Source organism: Calonectris borealis, unplaced genomic scaffold (genome assembly GCF_964195595.1).
Source record: "Calonectris borealis unplaced genomic scaffold, bCalBor7.hap1.2 HAP1_SCAFFOLD_45, whole genome shotgun sequence".
In the NCBI taxonomy this organism is placed as follows: Eukaryota; Metazoa; Chordata; class Aves; order Procellariiformes; family Procellariidae; genus Calonectris; species Calonectris borealis.
In genome coordinates this window covers 735,807-748,107 of record NW_027441457.1, presented here as the reverse complement: position 1 = coordinate 748,107, position 12,301 = coordinate 735,807, and the positions used below count along the sequence as shown (strand labels likewise).

The window sequence follows — 12,301 nt, the reverse complement described above, 5'->3', positions numbered from 1 at the left end:
TTGGGGTACAGGGGTGGAGGCAGGAAAGCCAGAGCTCCGCTGGGGCTGGAACTAGCAAGGACTAGGGAGAGCAACCAGAAGGCCTTCTGTAAGTTCACTGGCAGCACAAGGAGTCAGCTCAGGAAAACGTGGTCTCATGGCTCGGGGGCAGGACATGTAGTGACAAGGCCTGGAAAAGGCTGAGGAACTCATTGCTTTTTTCCCATCCTCTTCTCCTGGCAAGACTTGCCCCCAGGCCTCACCGGTCCTCGAGTCTCCTACCGATGTCTGTGCAGGAAGGCTGCACCCACGACAGAGGAAGATGTGTCTGAGGGGCCACTTGTGCTTGTGGGGCACACACAGGTCCATGGGACCAGACAGGATGTGCCCAAGGGTGCTGAGGAAGCTGGCGGGTGTCATTGCAAGGCTGCGCTTGATCATCTTTGAAAGGCCAGGGCAAACAGTGATGGGAAAAGGACAAACATTGCATTTTCAGTTAGGGCAAGAAGGAGCATCCAGGGAATCACAGGCTGCTCAGCCGCACCTCAGTCCCTGCGAAGGTGATGGAGGAAATTCATTTGAGTAATTCCTTTGCCCACATCTGTCAGCTGTTGCTATCTCAGATGCTCCAGGGTAGCTGAAGTACCCATATGCTGCTTGGAAACGTGACCCAGGACCTATGGGAACCCTTCTGGAGCATTCGCCGGTCACCAGGAAAAGTATCTCAGACACCTCATTTGAGACAACCTCATTCTCTCCATTGAGTAGAAAGGGAAGTCTAGACAACTTGATTTGACACAGACATCTGCACTGGGGTGTCTGCTGTTGGGGGAGACCGGTCTTCTCCGTTTCTTCACCTAAAAAGCAGTCACTCCTCATTTACCCTGGAGGGAATGAAAAGGGAGTGTTCATAGATGATCTAGAGAGCCCTTTAAGTGACATTGTGATACAGATGTGTTGAGATGAGTGCAAATCTGACCACCCAAACCCAGGGTGTTTCACTGAAGTTGGTCACCTGCTTCCCAGTATCAGCTGAGAGAGCTGCCACCTTAGTGGGTGACCCTCTCTGTGCAAAGGGTGAGGAATGGCATGGATGCTCTGGGAGAGGAGGGGGTTTAGCACACTGGGATCTCCGCAAGACATAGCAATGTCTTCTTTTATGCTGCAGGCCTGGTTATGGTAGAAATGTTCAGAAAATGTCAATAAAAATGAAACAAAGAAGAAATGAGGAAAAGTCTAAAGCAAAGAAAATGTTTTAATGCAATTTTCAGCTTTTCTTTTTTAATTCTGTGTGTTTATTTCCTCTTAGTTTAACTTTATTTCCTTTTCATATACCAGTCTTCGGGGGATTTAATGAACATTTTTTTTTTTTAATTACACTTTTGAAAGAAAGAATTATTTCCAGAACTGGGTTGGGATGTAGCTACAGGGACACGGATGTCTTATGTTACAGGGACACAGATGCCTGGTGCCAGTGCGGGTGTCCTGGGACCCTCTGCCTGGCCTCTATCTGCAGCTGCCGAGGGGCTCTGGTGTCCTGCAGGAGACCTCCTGTCCTGTGTGACAGTGGCCAATCGCAGGGAAACACCTCAGCTTACACGGGGTCTCTACAAGTGGCACTCGATGTCCATGGTCAGAGGGCTGAGCTCTGCCTGGAAAGGGGAAGAACGGCTTGAAACTTTCAAAAAACATGTGAGCACCTTTTCATCAGCTGAGATGACTGAAAACTTTTAATAAAATGACGATGTTTTTCTGCCATGACAAAGCGGGAATTTCTAGGAAGTATATTAATTGAAGGAGAAGGAATCTTGACCTCCCCCTGTACTTGCATTGCCAGGACTCTGCTCATGGTACTGTGTATTTAACCTCCCTAATTTTTCCACTTGTCCAGGTCTAAAGGCATCTTCTCAGCAGATTCTCTGGACCTATGCCGTTTCCATTGCTCTCCAGTTTCCCTTTCCCCTTACTCCTTGTTCAGTCCCATCCCTCTCAACACCCAGGCTGAAGGGAGTTAGAAGCCTGCCCTTGTCTTTCAGCAGTCTACTTATCTCTTCAGACAAATCCTTCACTGTGTTTGCATCTATCATTTCCTATCTATCTGTCTAACACCTTTCCAGTAAGGTTATCCCCTGTGGATGGTGAACCTCATTGGAGGCAGCATGGACTTAGCACAGACTTGAGGAGTGGGCGATATTGTTTATTAAACTTTACCACGCTTTCCTTCTGTTTGTTGGCAACGAAGAGAAATCCTGCTGTGCCCGTGTGCAGCCAGGTCTCTAAGGAAAGCAGGTAAGAGCTGGTGCAAAGGAGCTGTTACCTCCAGCTGCAGACTTCAGTGGAGAAGTCTGATGTCAGTGATGCAAGTCCCAGGAGGCCAGTGTCAGAAATGTCGGGGCTGGGGAGGTGAGGAGGAAGTGTACTGGGTTTGTGTGGTGGGTTTTGGTAGTGGGGGGGCTACAGGAGTGGCTTCTGTGAGAAGGTGCTAGAAGTATCCCCAATGTCCGATAGAGCCAATGCCAGCCGGCTCCAAGACAGACCCGCCGCTGGCCAAGGCTGAGCCCATCAGTGATGGTGGTAGCACCTCAGTGATAACGTATTTAAGAAGCGGGGAAAAAAACCACTGCACAACATCAGCCGGGAGAGAGGAGTGAGAACATGTGAGAGAAACAACGGCAGACACCAATGTCAGTGAAGAAGGAGGGGGAGGAGGTGCTCCAGGTGCTGGAGCAGAGATTTCCCTGCAGCGCGTGGTGAAGACCATGGTGAGGCAGGCTGTCCCCCTGCAGCTCATGGAGGACCATGGTGGAGCAGTTATCCACCTGCAGCCCGTGGAAGACCCCTCGTCGGAGCATGGGGATACCCGAAGGAGGCTGTGACCTCATGGGAAGCCCACGCTGGAGCAGGCTCCTGGCAGGACCCGTGGCCCCGTGGAGAGAGGAGCCCACACTGGAGCAGGTTTGCTAGCAGGACTTGTGACCCTGTGAAGGACCCACGCTGGAGCAGTCTGTTCCTGAAGGACTGCACCCTGTGGAATGGACTCACGCTGGAGCAGTTCATGAAGGACTGCAGCCCGTGGGAAGGACTCACACTGGAGCAGTTCGTGGAGGACTGTCTCCCATGGGAGGGACCCCATGCTGGAGCAGGGGAAGAGTGCGAGGAGTCCTCCCCCTGAGGAGGAAGGAGCGGCAGAGACAACGTGTGATGAACTGACCACAACCCCCATTCCCTGTCTCCCTGTGCCACTCAGGGGGAGAAGGTAGAGAAACTTGGGAATGAAGCTGAGCCCGCGAAGAAGGGATGGGTGGGGGGAAGGTGTTTTAATATTGTTCTTATTTCTCATTATCTTACTCTGATTTTTGATTGGTAATAAATTAAATTGTTTTGCCTGTGACAGTAATTGGTGAGTGATCTCCCTATCCTTATCTCGACCCACGAGCCTTTCGTGATATTTTTCTCCCCCTGTCCAGCTGAGGATGGGGAGAGATAGAGTGGCTTGGTGGGCACCTGGTGTCCAGCCGGGATCAACCCACCACAGAAGGAGAACACTTTCTTCCCTTTAAATTTTTTCCTTAATTTCTTTGTTACTTCATTTTATTTTTTGGCATTTTTTGAACCGTTCTGTCATAATCTGGCCTATAATGTTAAAAACAACATGTTTGTGCCTCACATGGAGTTCAGTGCCCTCACACACTCCCTGCCCAGGACTGTCCTTGCGCTGCTTGCCCTTTCACACAGCCAGTCACACTCGGAGGTGTTGAGCTCTCTCGCCTGTTACAGAGAAGAAGGGTGACCGTCTTCAGTGAAACGCTCTGTTTCTGCATGGCCAACATATCTGTGTTACCAGCACTTCTGGCAGGAGTCCCTAAATCAGCCAGACACGCTCCCTTCATATTCCCTCTGCGGTACAGAATTGTCACTCTATTTTAGGTGAAGAAAGGGACAAGATGGTCCTTACCCAACACCAGACACCTCAGTGCAGATGTCTACATCTAATCGAGTTGTCCAAACTTCTCTTTGTAGTAAATGGAGAGAAAGAAGTGGCTCAACCGAGATGCCTGCAGATTTCCTGGTGACCAGCTCCAGAAGGGAGCCCTGGGTCACATTCCCAAGCACCTTATGGGTACTTCTGTGACCCCGGGGCAGGTCAGACAGCAACAGCCTCTGTATGTGGGCAAATGAATCCGGACCTGAAGGTAGGTCTTAGTCTTGAGTTGAAACCTACTTAAAAATTATTCTGAGCAATAACTGAAAACAATCTTCATTTTCAGAATGTCAGATATTTTGGCTCACTTCTTACAATTTTTTTTCTTTTTCTTTTTTATTTGGGAGGAGCACATGAGTACACTACAGTAATTTCTCTCTGCCAACGTATTTATATGGAGTTCATCACAATACATTTCCTACCAGTGCTCTGAGTGGAGGAATTTTGTTTTGAAAAACTATTTCATCTGTATTGACAGAGTTCTCATCTCTTCTTCAGCCTCTCTGCCTTTCTCCTTCCTGTACTTATTTTGTCTTTACAGAGGACTCCAGGTAAAGATTTCGTGAGTAATGAAATGTTGGAAATATTTCTGGGTATCATCTAGTTCCCCTCCCTGCCCCCTACTCAAAGGCGCGCTCCCCCCAGTTATGTGTCGTCCACAAACACGGTGAGAGTGAACTCTGTCCCGTTGTCCAGACCATCACTAAAGAGGTCAGACAGCATTGGCCCCAGCACTTCTCAGTGAGGGATGCCTCTAGAAACTGCCCATCGCTTGGACTTTAACAGTGATCATTACGTTCCCCCCACTTGCCATGACATTTCAAAGACAAAGGACAGCAGCCTTGCAATGACACCAGCCATTTCCCCCAGCACCCTTGGGTGCACCCCCTCTGGTCCCATGCACTTGCCTGTGTCCACCTGGCACAAGTGCTCCCCAGCTGCATCTTGCTCTCACATGGGCAAAGCTTCTCTACCACAGAGGCTGCTAGGAGACTCAAGGGGGAAGATCTTACCAGGAAAGGAGTAGGGAAGCGAGGCAGTGAGATCCTCAGCCCCTTCCACGGCTGTGAAAGACATTTCTGGACAGCACTGGAGGTTAAAGTAATTGAATCCTGCTTGGATTTACCTGTACCTCACTGTCAGGAGAGTATCTTGGGCCAAATTAGCCTCAGATCCACACTTGGGACTTCATCTTGGAGGGTTTCACTTGGAAGGAAGAGCCCAGGACTAAGGAGCTCAGCCTCCTTATCTCTAAACCCTCATTGGTTTTTTCCTCCCAACATGCACCATCATGAAGAGCCTGGCTCTGTATTCTCCATGACCTCCTTGTAAGTACTAGCAGGCTGGGATGAGGTCCCCGTCAGCCTTCCTTTCTCCAGGCTGCACAAGCCTGGCTCCCTCAGCCTCTCCTCACAGGCAAAGAGCTCCAGGCCCTGGCTGACCTGAGGGCCCTTTGCTAAACCCACTTCAGCTTGCCAATATCGTTCCTGAATTGGGGATTGAAATCTGGATGGAGTATTCCAACGTTTTCCTTTCCCTTGATCTCCTGGTTGTGCTCCTGGTCGTCCAGCCCAGGGCCCTGCTGTCCTCCCTTGTGCCAGGGCACACGGCTGCCTCCTGTCCAGCTCCCTGCCCACCAAGACCTTTCCCAGCCAGGCAGCCCCCAGCCTGTGCCATTGCCAGGGTGAGTCCCCTGCCAGGGCAGACACTGGCATCTGTCCTTGTGGGACTTGATGAGGTTCCTGCCAATACGTGCTCTCCTCCTCCTGGAGCCCTTTCACCGAGCAGAGGCCTGGAGACCTTTTCAGTAAAGACTCAGGCACAGAAAGCATTGAGAACCTCAGCCCCAATGGTGTCTCCTGTTTATTAGATCACCGTCCTCGTTCAGCAGCAGCCCTGCATTGCCCTTGTTCAGCCTTGTCTCTAACACAGCAATTTAAGTTCTTCTCTTGCTCTTGACTTCTCTTGCAGCCACCAACTCCAGGTGGTCACCCCCTGGCAGCAGCTTCGTGGCCCCTGTCAGTGCCCTGCCGTGTGCCGGCCCAGCCCCGCTGCCTCACACGTGGTCCCACGGCCCCACTGTGCGGGCACAGCATGGGAAAGGGTGTATTCGGTGTGAGGAAGAGTTTCTCTCACATGATCCCCACCACATCCCTTTGTGCCCTGTCCCCTTTCTGTTCCTCCTACTTGAGACGGCCTCTTCCAGGTCCTGGAACCTCCCCACCCCTTTCCGCATCCCATGGGGGGTTTCGCAGACATCCCTGCTCCGGGGTCTGCCAGGGTCTGGAGAAGGAGAGAGGTCGAGCAGGGCTGGCCATTCCCCCAGTGCAGGCACTGAGCCCAGCAGGAGGAGGGAAATGGCCGTGCAGCAAAGCTCACCCATGGACCTGTGCTGAGCGGCCAGTGCTGGAAGTGGCCAATTAGCGAGGCCACCAGTGAAAGCTCACTCCAGGCTCGCTCTCTAAGATATCGCCCCATGCCCACCTCCCTTCAGCCCAAGGAGAACCCAAGCACAGCAGCACGGCCTCGTGGGGGCAATTTCTTCAACCTGTTCCTGAGCTCAGCTTTGTAAGAGGAGCCCAAGCTCCAGACACCGGCACTGAGAAAATCCATTTTATTACAGAGATGCGAGACGGGAGGCCAGCTGTGCCATCGTGCCACACACATACAAAAGCCTCTGGGTCAGACAGGCTGGATTCATGGCTCTGAAGAAGTGGAGTGGATACAGACGTTCCTGGGCAGTTATGAGTATCACAGATAAAATACTGAAAGCACAGGAGGTTCCCCAGATACATTGGAAATCACTTGTGAAGAGCCATGGGCAGCTTATTGGTGCTGAGAGACAACTGACTGAATCACCTTCTTCAGTGCATCCTTGAGCTCCTGGTTCCTCATGCTGTAGATGAGGGGGTTCACTGCTGGAGGCACCACTGCATACAGCACTGCCACCACCAGATTTAGAGCTGGGGAGGAGATGGAGGGGGGCTTCAGGTAGGCAAATATGCCAGTGCTGACAAACAGGGAGACCACGGCCACATGAGGGAGGCACGTGGAAAAGGCTTTGTGCCGTCCCTGCTCAGAGGGGATCCTCAGCACGGCCCTGAAGATCTCCACATAGGACAGCACAATGAAAACAAAACACCCAAATGCTAAACAAGCACCAACCAGGAGAAAACCAACCTCCCTCAGGTAGTCTGAGTCTGAGCAGGAGAGCTTGAGGATCTGGGGGATTTCACAGAAGAACTGGTCCACAGCATTGCCGTGGCAGAGGGGTAGTGACAATGTATTGGCCGTGTGCAGGAGAGCAGTGAGAAACCCACTGGCCCAGGCAGCTGCTGCCACGTGGACACAAGCTGTGCTGCCCAGGAGGATCCCGTAGTGCAGGGGGTTGCAGATGGCAACATAGCGGTCATAGGCCATGACAGTGAGAAGAGAATACTCTGCACCAAACAAGAAGAGAAAGAGAAAGAGCTGTGCAGCACATCCTGCGTAGGAGATGTCCCTGGTGTCCCAGAGGGAATTGGCCATGGCTTTGGGAACAGTGGTGGAGATGGAGCCCAGGTCGAGGAGGGAGAGGTTGAGGAGGAAGAAGTACATGGGGGTGTGCAGGCGGTGGTCGCAGGCTATGGCGGTGATGATGAGGCCGTTGCCCAGGAGGGCAGCCAGGTAGGTGCCCAGGAAGAGCCAGAAGTGCAAAAGCTGCAGCTCCTGTGTGTCTGCAAATGCCAGGAGGAGGAACTGGGTGATGGAGCTGCCGTTGGACATTTGCTTCCTCTCGTTATGGTTATCTGTTGAGAAGGAAAAGGCAGTACTGAGTTAGGGCAGACTTCTCTGAGCAAAACCTATTGCATGTCTCATTGCAACCCCACACTCAGACTCTCTTTTCAGGAAGACCTCTCTGCAGCTCCTGCACTTGAGCTCTGGGTTTTTCTGACTGAGGGGGTCACTGGGAGCAGGGACACTGTAATGTGCTCCCGAGAAGTCCTTCTTGCTGTGCAGCGAGAGGGAACTAGGAACTCAGGGTGATCTCAAATTAAATGCACTCATGATCTAGCAAGGAGCTTTTTGGCATTGTTGGTTGGAATTTGCCCAACTGCAGAACGGAGCTGAGGGGATTTTGGTTTGTTTCTTTTGTTCTAGTTGCACCTGCCACATTTAGGAGTGGTTGTGGATGGTTGAAATCCCTGCCATTTCTAATGCACTCCAGGTGAAATCTTGTGGGTCCTGAGAGGCAAAGGGACGGTCCCTCAGTGCAGAGAGAGGAGAGCTGCTGTGCCCATCAGCCCTGTGCTCAGCTGCCCTGTGCTGGCACCTTGGAGCTGGAGGATGGTCCCACTCAGGTTGTCCCCTTAAAAGAAACGGGACCCTGCTGAGAGCAGAGGAATGCAGGTTCAAGGAGGAGATGAGATGCTCCTCACCTTTTCTCAGGGTACCTGAGGAGGATCTCATCTCCCCCCTCCCAGGCTGGGACACCGAGGGATCATTGCAGCTGCCCACCCACAGCTGCCCAGCAGCATTTCCACAGTCTTAGCACCGAAGTGTCTTCCCCATGGGGATCCTAGGTAGCACAGAGGTACTACGGGAGAGCTGTGCCCTTCTGGAGGGCACCCTGCAGCCCAGCAGGACGCCCCAGGGAAATAGCTCAATGTCCCAAAGCTGCCCGGAGGAGACTTGGGCTCCTTGCTCCCATGGACACGTCTGCGTAGCAGGACCCATAGGGTGGGTGTCTGAACAGGAGCTGAACCTGCCACCCCCGACGTCCACCCCCCCGCACTGACTCAGCCAATCCAACGGGGAGAACAAGGGCAGCAGAGGCAGGAGGGGATGGCAGTGGAATGCCACAATGCTCCTGCCAAGGGAGGAGGGACACGCAAAGACAGGTGGAAATCAGGGGTTTGTCCTTTTCTGGGCTCTGGCTGCTGCAGGGGCAACGCATGCCCGAGAGCCCATGGGCCTGAGGGCAGAGGCTCTGCTTAGGGTGGGAAAGGAGACCAGGGAGGGGTTGTGCAGCAGAAGGTGTCTGCACCGCAGGGACGGCAGGGAGGTGCCCACATCCCCCTGCCCAGTGTTTCTGGCAGCAGCTCCCTCTCACCCCTGCCCATCTCTCTGCTGCTTGGAGCTGTTCCTGCCAGGAGCCATCTCCCTGTCCCCAGCTCTGCTGGTCTGGGCTGTTGGACAGCCCTGGGCACCCCTGGCTGCACACCCGCCTTCACAGCCCTGCAGCTGTCCCCGGGAGAAGGGAGCTGTCTTGCCCTGTCCCTCTGAGGGGGCAGCAGGGAAGCCGTGCTCTGCAGCACATCCTCCTCCTCCTCCACCCCAGAAAAGCCAGCAGAGCCATCCTGACAGCTCCTGTCAGCCGTGGCATGTGCCAGGTCTGGGAGACACTTCCAGGAACTGATCTGCATTGCCCTGCAGCCAGAGACTTACTGTGTCACAGGCTGTGGAGATTTCTCCCTCGGTGTGCTCTCAACTGCATTGAAAGTCTGACTTCTCTTGTCTGCCCTCGGTGCCTGCAGGCAGTGCCCTCAGCCCTGCTGCGCTTTGCAGAGGAGCTGCTCCTGGGCAGAGCTGTCTCTCTGCAGCGCTGCCCACTTGCCATGAGCTCCCTCCATCCCAGGAGCCCAGCCCAGCTCAGCAGCAGAGGACCAGCCCAAGGCACCACTTGCTCTGCCCCCTCGGGGCTCCCTTAGGGCTGTTCCTGGGGAACCGACTGTGGAACACGCTGAAGTCATCACTGATGTTTCCTCCCTCCGCTGGGCAGGGACATTTCTTTCCAGCAGTGGCCTTTCCCCTATCAGAGACAGAGTTAGGTCGAAGAATCCCCTCTTCTTGTCCCACTATGAGACAGGACACCCAGCCAGGGAAAGGGAGGAATCTCCTCTACCTCCTGTACCCATGCAAACCACAGGTGACATCTGAGGTGCCAGAGGTGCTCCAAGACACGTGCAGGTCACTGTAAGCTCGGATGGAGCAATTCAGAGGGACAGGGCAGCGCCTGGGGACATAATTTTGGAAGCCGGTGGGGCATTCCTTTGGCCAGCTGAAGTGACAGCAGATGCTCACATTTAGGACAATGAAACCTGCTCGTTATGTCCAGGGCAGCCTGTAGAGGTATTCCTCTGCGCAAATGAGGTCATTGCCATTGGGAGAGCTAAGTCTCGCTCTCTTCTCCATCAGCTGTGTTTACCACATCTCCATTGACAGCTATGGCCTCGCAGTGAGGCAAGTCCTGTCCCATCTCTACCCAGTAAAGACAGTGCTTCTCCCACATCCTTTGATGATGCAACCAAGGAACAGACCAATGATTTTCACAGTGTTCTTGTCCAGCCAAGGACACCTTTCAGCAGCACCTTGTCCCTGCTGGAGATCAGCTTCACCTCCAGCACAGGCCCTCTGGGGCTGCAGAGACACCACAGGCAGCAAAGCCCTCTCCTGCCAGGGCTGCACAGTCCAGCCCTGTTTCTCTCTGCTCCTGAAGACAGCAGGGTTTACTCTCCCTAGGACACCTCATTTCCTCTTTACGTTGCCACCTGCCAGCCACCCCAGCATGCTCTGAAGCAAATCTTCTGCTTGCATGGGAGCTTGGGCACTTGGTACCAGCTTTCTGGGTTACACATCTGAGCTCAGCCCTGGTGCCATGGCTGAGGTCCTGCACATCTCTGCTCTGACAGAAAGAACCTATAAGCAGGGAGAGGAAGGGGACAAAGTCTTATTTAACCAGCCTGAGGAAGTGTTAGGTCCAATGACCTCACATCTTACTGGTGACGTTAAAGACCCTGTGCATTGAGTTTACATGGGAAGGTTTTGGTAGTGGTGAGGGGGGCTGTAGGGGGGGCTTAGGTGAGAAGCGCTGAAGAGCTGACTCCATGTCGGATAAATCCAATTTCAGCTGGCTCCAAAATGGACCAGCCACTGCCCAAAGCTGAGCCAATAAGCGATTCTGGTGGCACCTCTGTGATAACACTGAAGAAAGATAAAAACCAGTGTGCAGCAGCTTTAGGAGAGAGGAGTGAGAAACGTGAGAAACAACCCTGCAGACACCAAGGTGAGTGAAGAAGGGGAGGGGCTGAGAGAGAGGCTTGGTGGGCACCGGGGGGCCAAAAGTCAACCCACCACCCCTGACGTGCACAGGAGAGCACAGTGCAAATGTTCCTTTAGGTGTTTGGAGGTTCTTTGCATCAGCTTTTTAGCCCAGCTGCCAGGTGGGCCAACAAATGTGATGCTCCCCTGGATCTGAAAACCTGTGTCACCCTTGTCAGCCTTGGCTCTAGGAGCAAAGAAATAGTGGAGTCTCAGCTCCCAAGGGGAGTGAGGAAGGAGGAGAGCAGCAGAGTGCAGATGCCCAGTCTCCGAGTGGCAGACTTTGGCCCATTCTGGGAACTTTCGGTGGACAGTGTCACTCCAGGGGAGCAGAATTCAGCGCAACTGCTTCTCAAGGGCAGCATCCTCTAAGCACAGCAAGTCTCCATGCCAATACTCCAGCAAACAAGTGGACATCTCAGGACACCCGTTTGGCTAAACAGGCAATTCGTCGGGAATCTCCGTAGAAAAAGGGAAGCAGAGAGGGTGTGGATAGAGGATCTCACTTCAAAGAAGGAATTTAGAAATAGGGAGGGGTTTAGGAAAGCCGAAGCTCCCCGGTAGTTAATACTTGCAAGGGGGTCCAAGGGCATCAAGATGAGCTGTTAGCACTGAAGTTACAGTTCAAGAATAAACAACAGTAGTGTGTGGCACTGCTGAATTTAGTAAGAGAAGGTGCAGATCTGTCTGAGGCACTCTTTGTGCTCTTTGTTGCCTTTGTGCCTTGAAGCAGGACTCTGGAGGAGAAAAACCAGCAGTGGCTGTGGATCAAGTCAGGGGTTACTGGAGCAAGCTGAGATGTTAACAGTCCACAGAACTGGCAGGGCTGCATCCAAGGGTGCTGAGAGAGCCAGCTGATGTCACAGCCAGGTCACTCTGTATTGTGACACACACTTTGGTGAGGAGTGTGTCAGAGAGCATGTCTTTTGGATTCCATTTCTGTGAGTCTGAAAGAGAAGTGACTGGATGAACCCAGGGCAGATCATGCCTGACCATCCTCCTTGCTTTCTGAGATGAAAGGACTGCATTTCCTGGTACGGAGATAGTATAGCTATTTATGTTTGATGATGTTTTTCTAGACAGTCTTCAGTCCTCAAAAAGAGAAGCACAGAATATCTGAACACTTTCCACTTTCACGTGTGATAGCAAAATTAACCTGAATTAAACCTGACCTATTAGGACAAAATTCAGCTGTGTATGGACTGACAAACCAGTGATGGCCTCCTCTCAATTCTTCCTTTTTCTCCCATCCCTTGTTCA

General features: G+C 52.7%; 1 protein-coding gene across 1 annotated transcript; it reads right to left on the bottom strand.

Moving 5' to 3' along the window:
- Positions 1 to 6,787: 6,787 nt before the first annotated feature.
- On the bottom strand, positions 6,788 to 7,726 carry LOC142076393 (olfactory receptor 14A16-like). Its single transcript, XM_075138694.1, has one exon. It carries the CDS (start codon positions 7,724 to 7,726, stop codon positions 6,788 to 6,790), a length of 939 nt encoding a protein of 312 aa, XP_074994795.1.
- Positions 7,727 to 12,301: the final 4,575 nt, after the last annotated feature.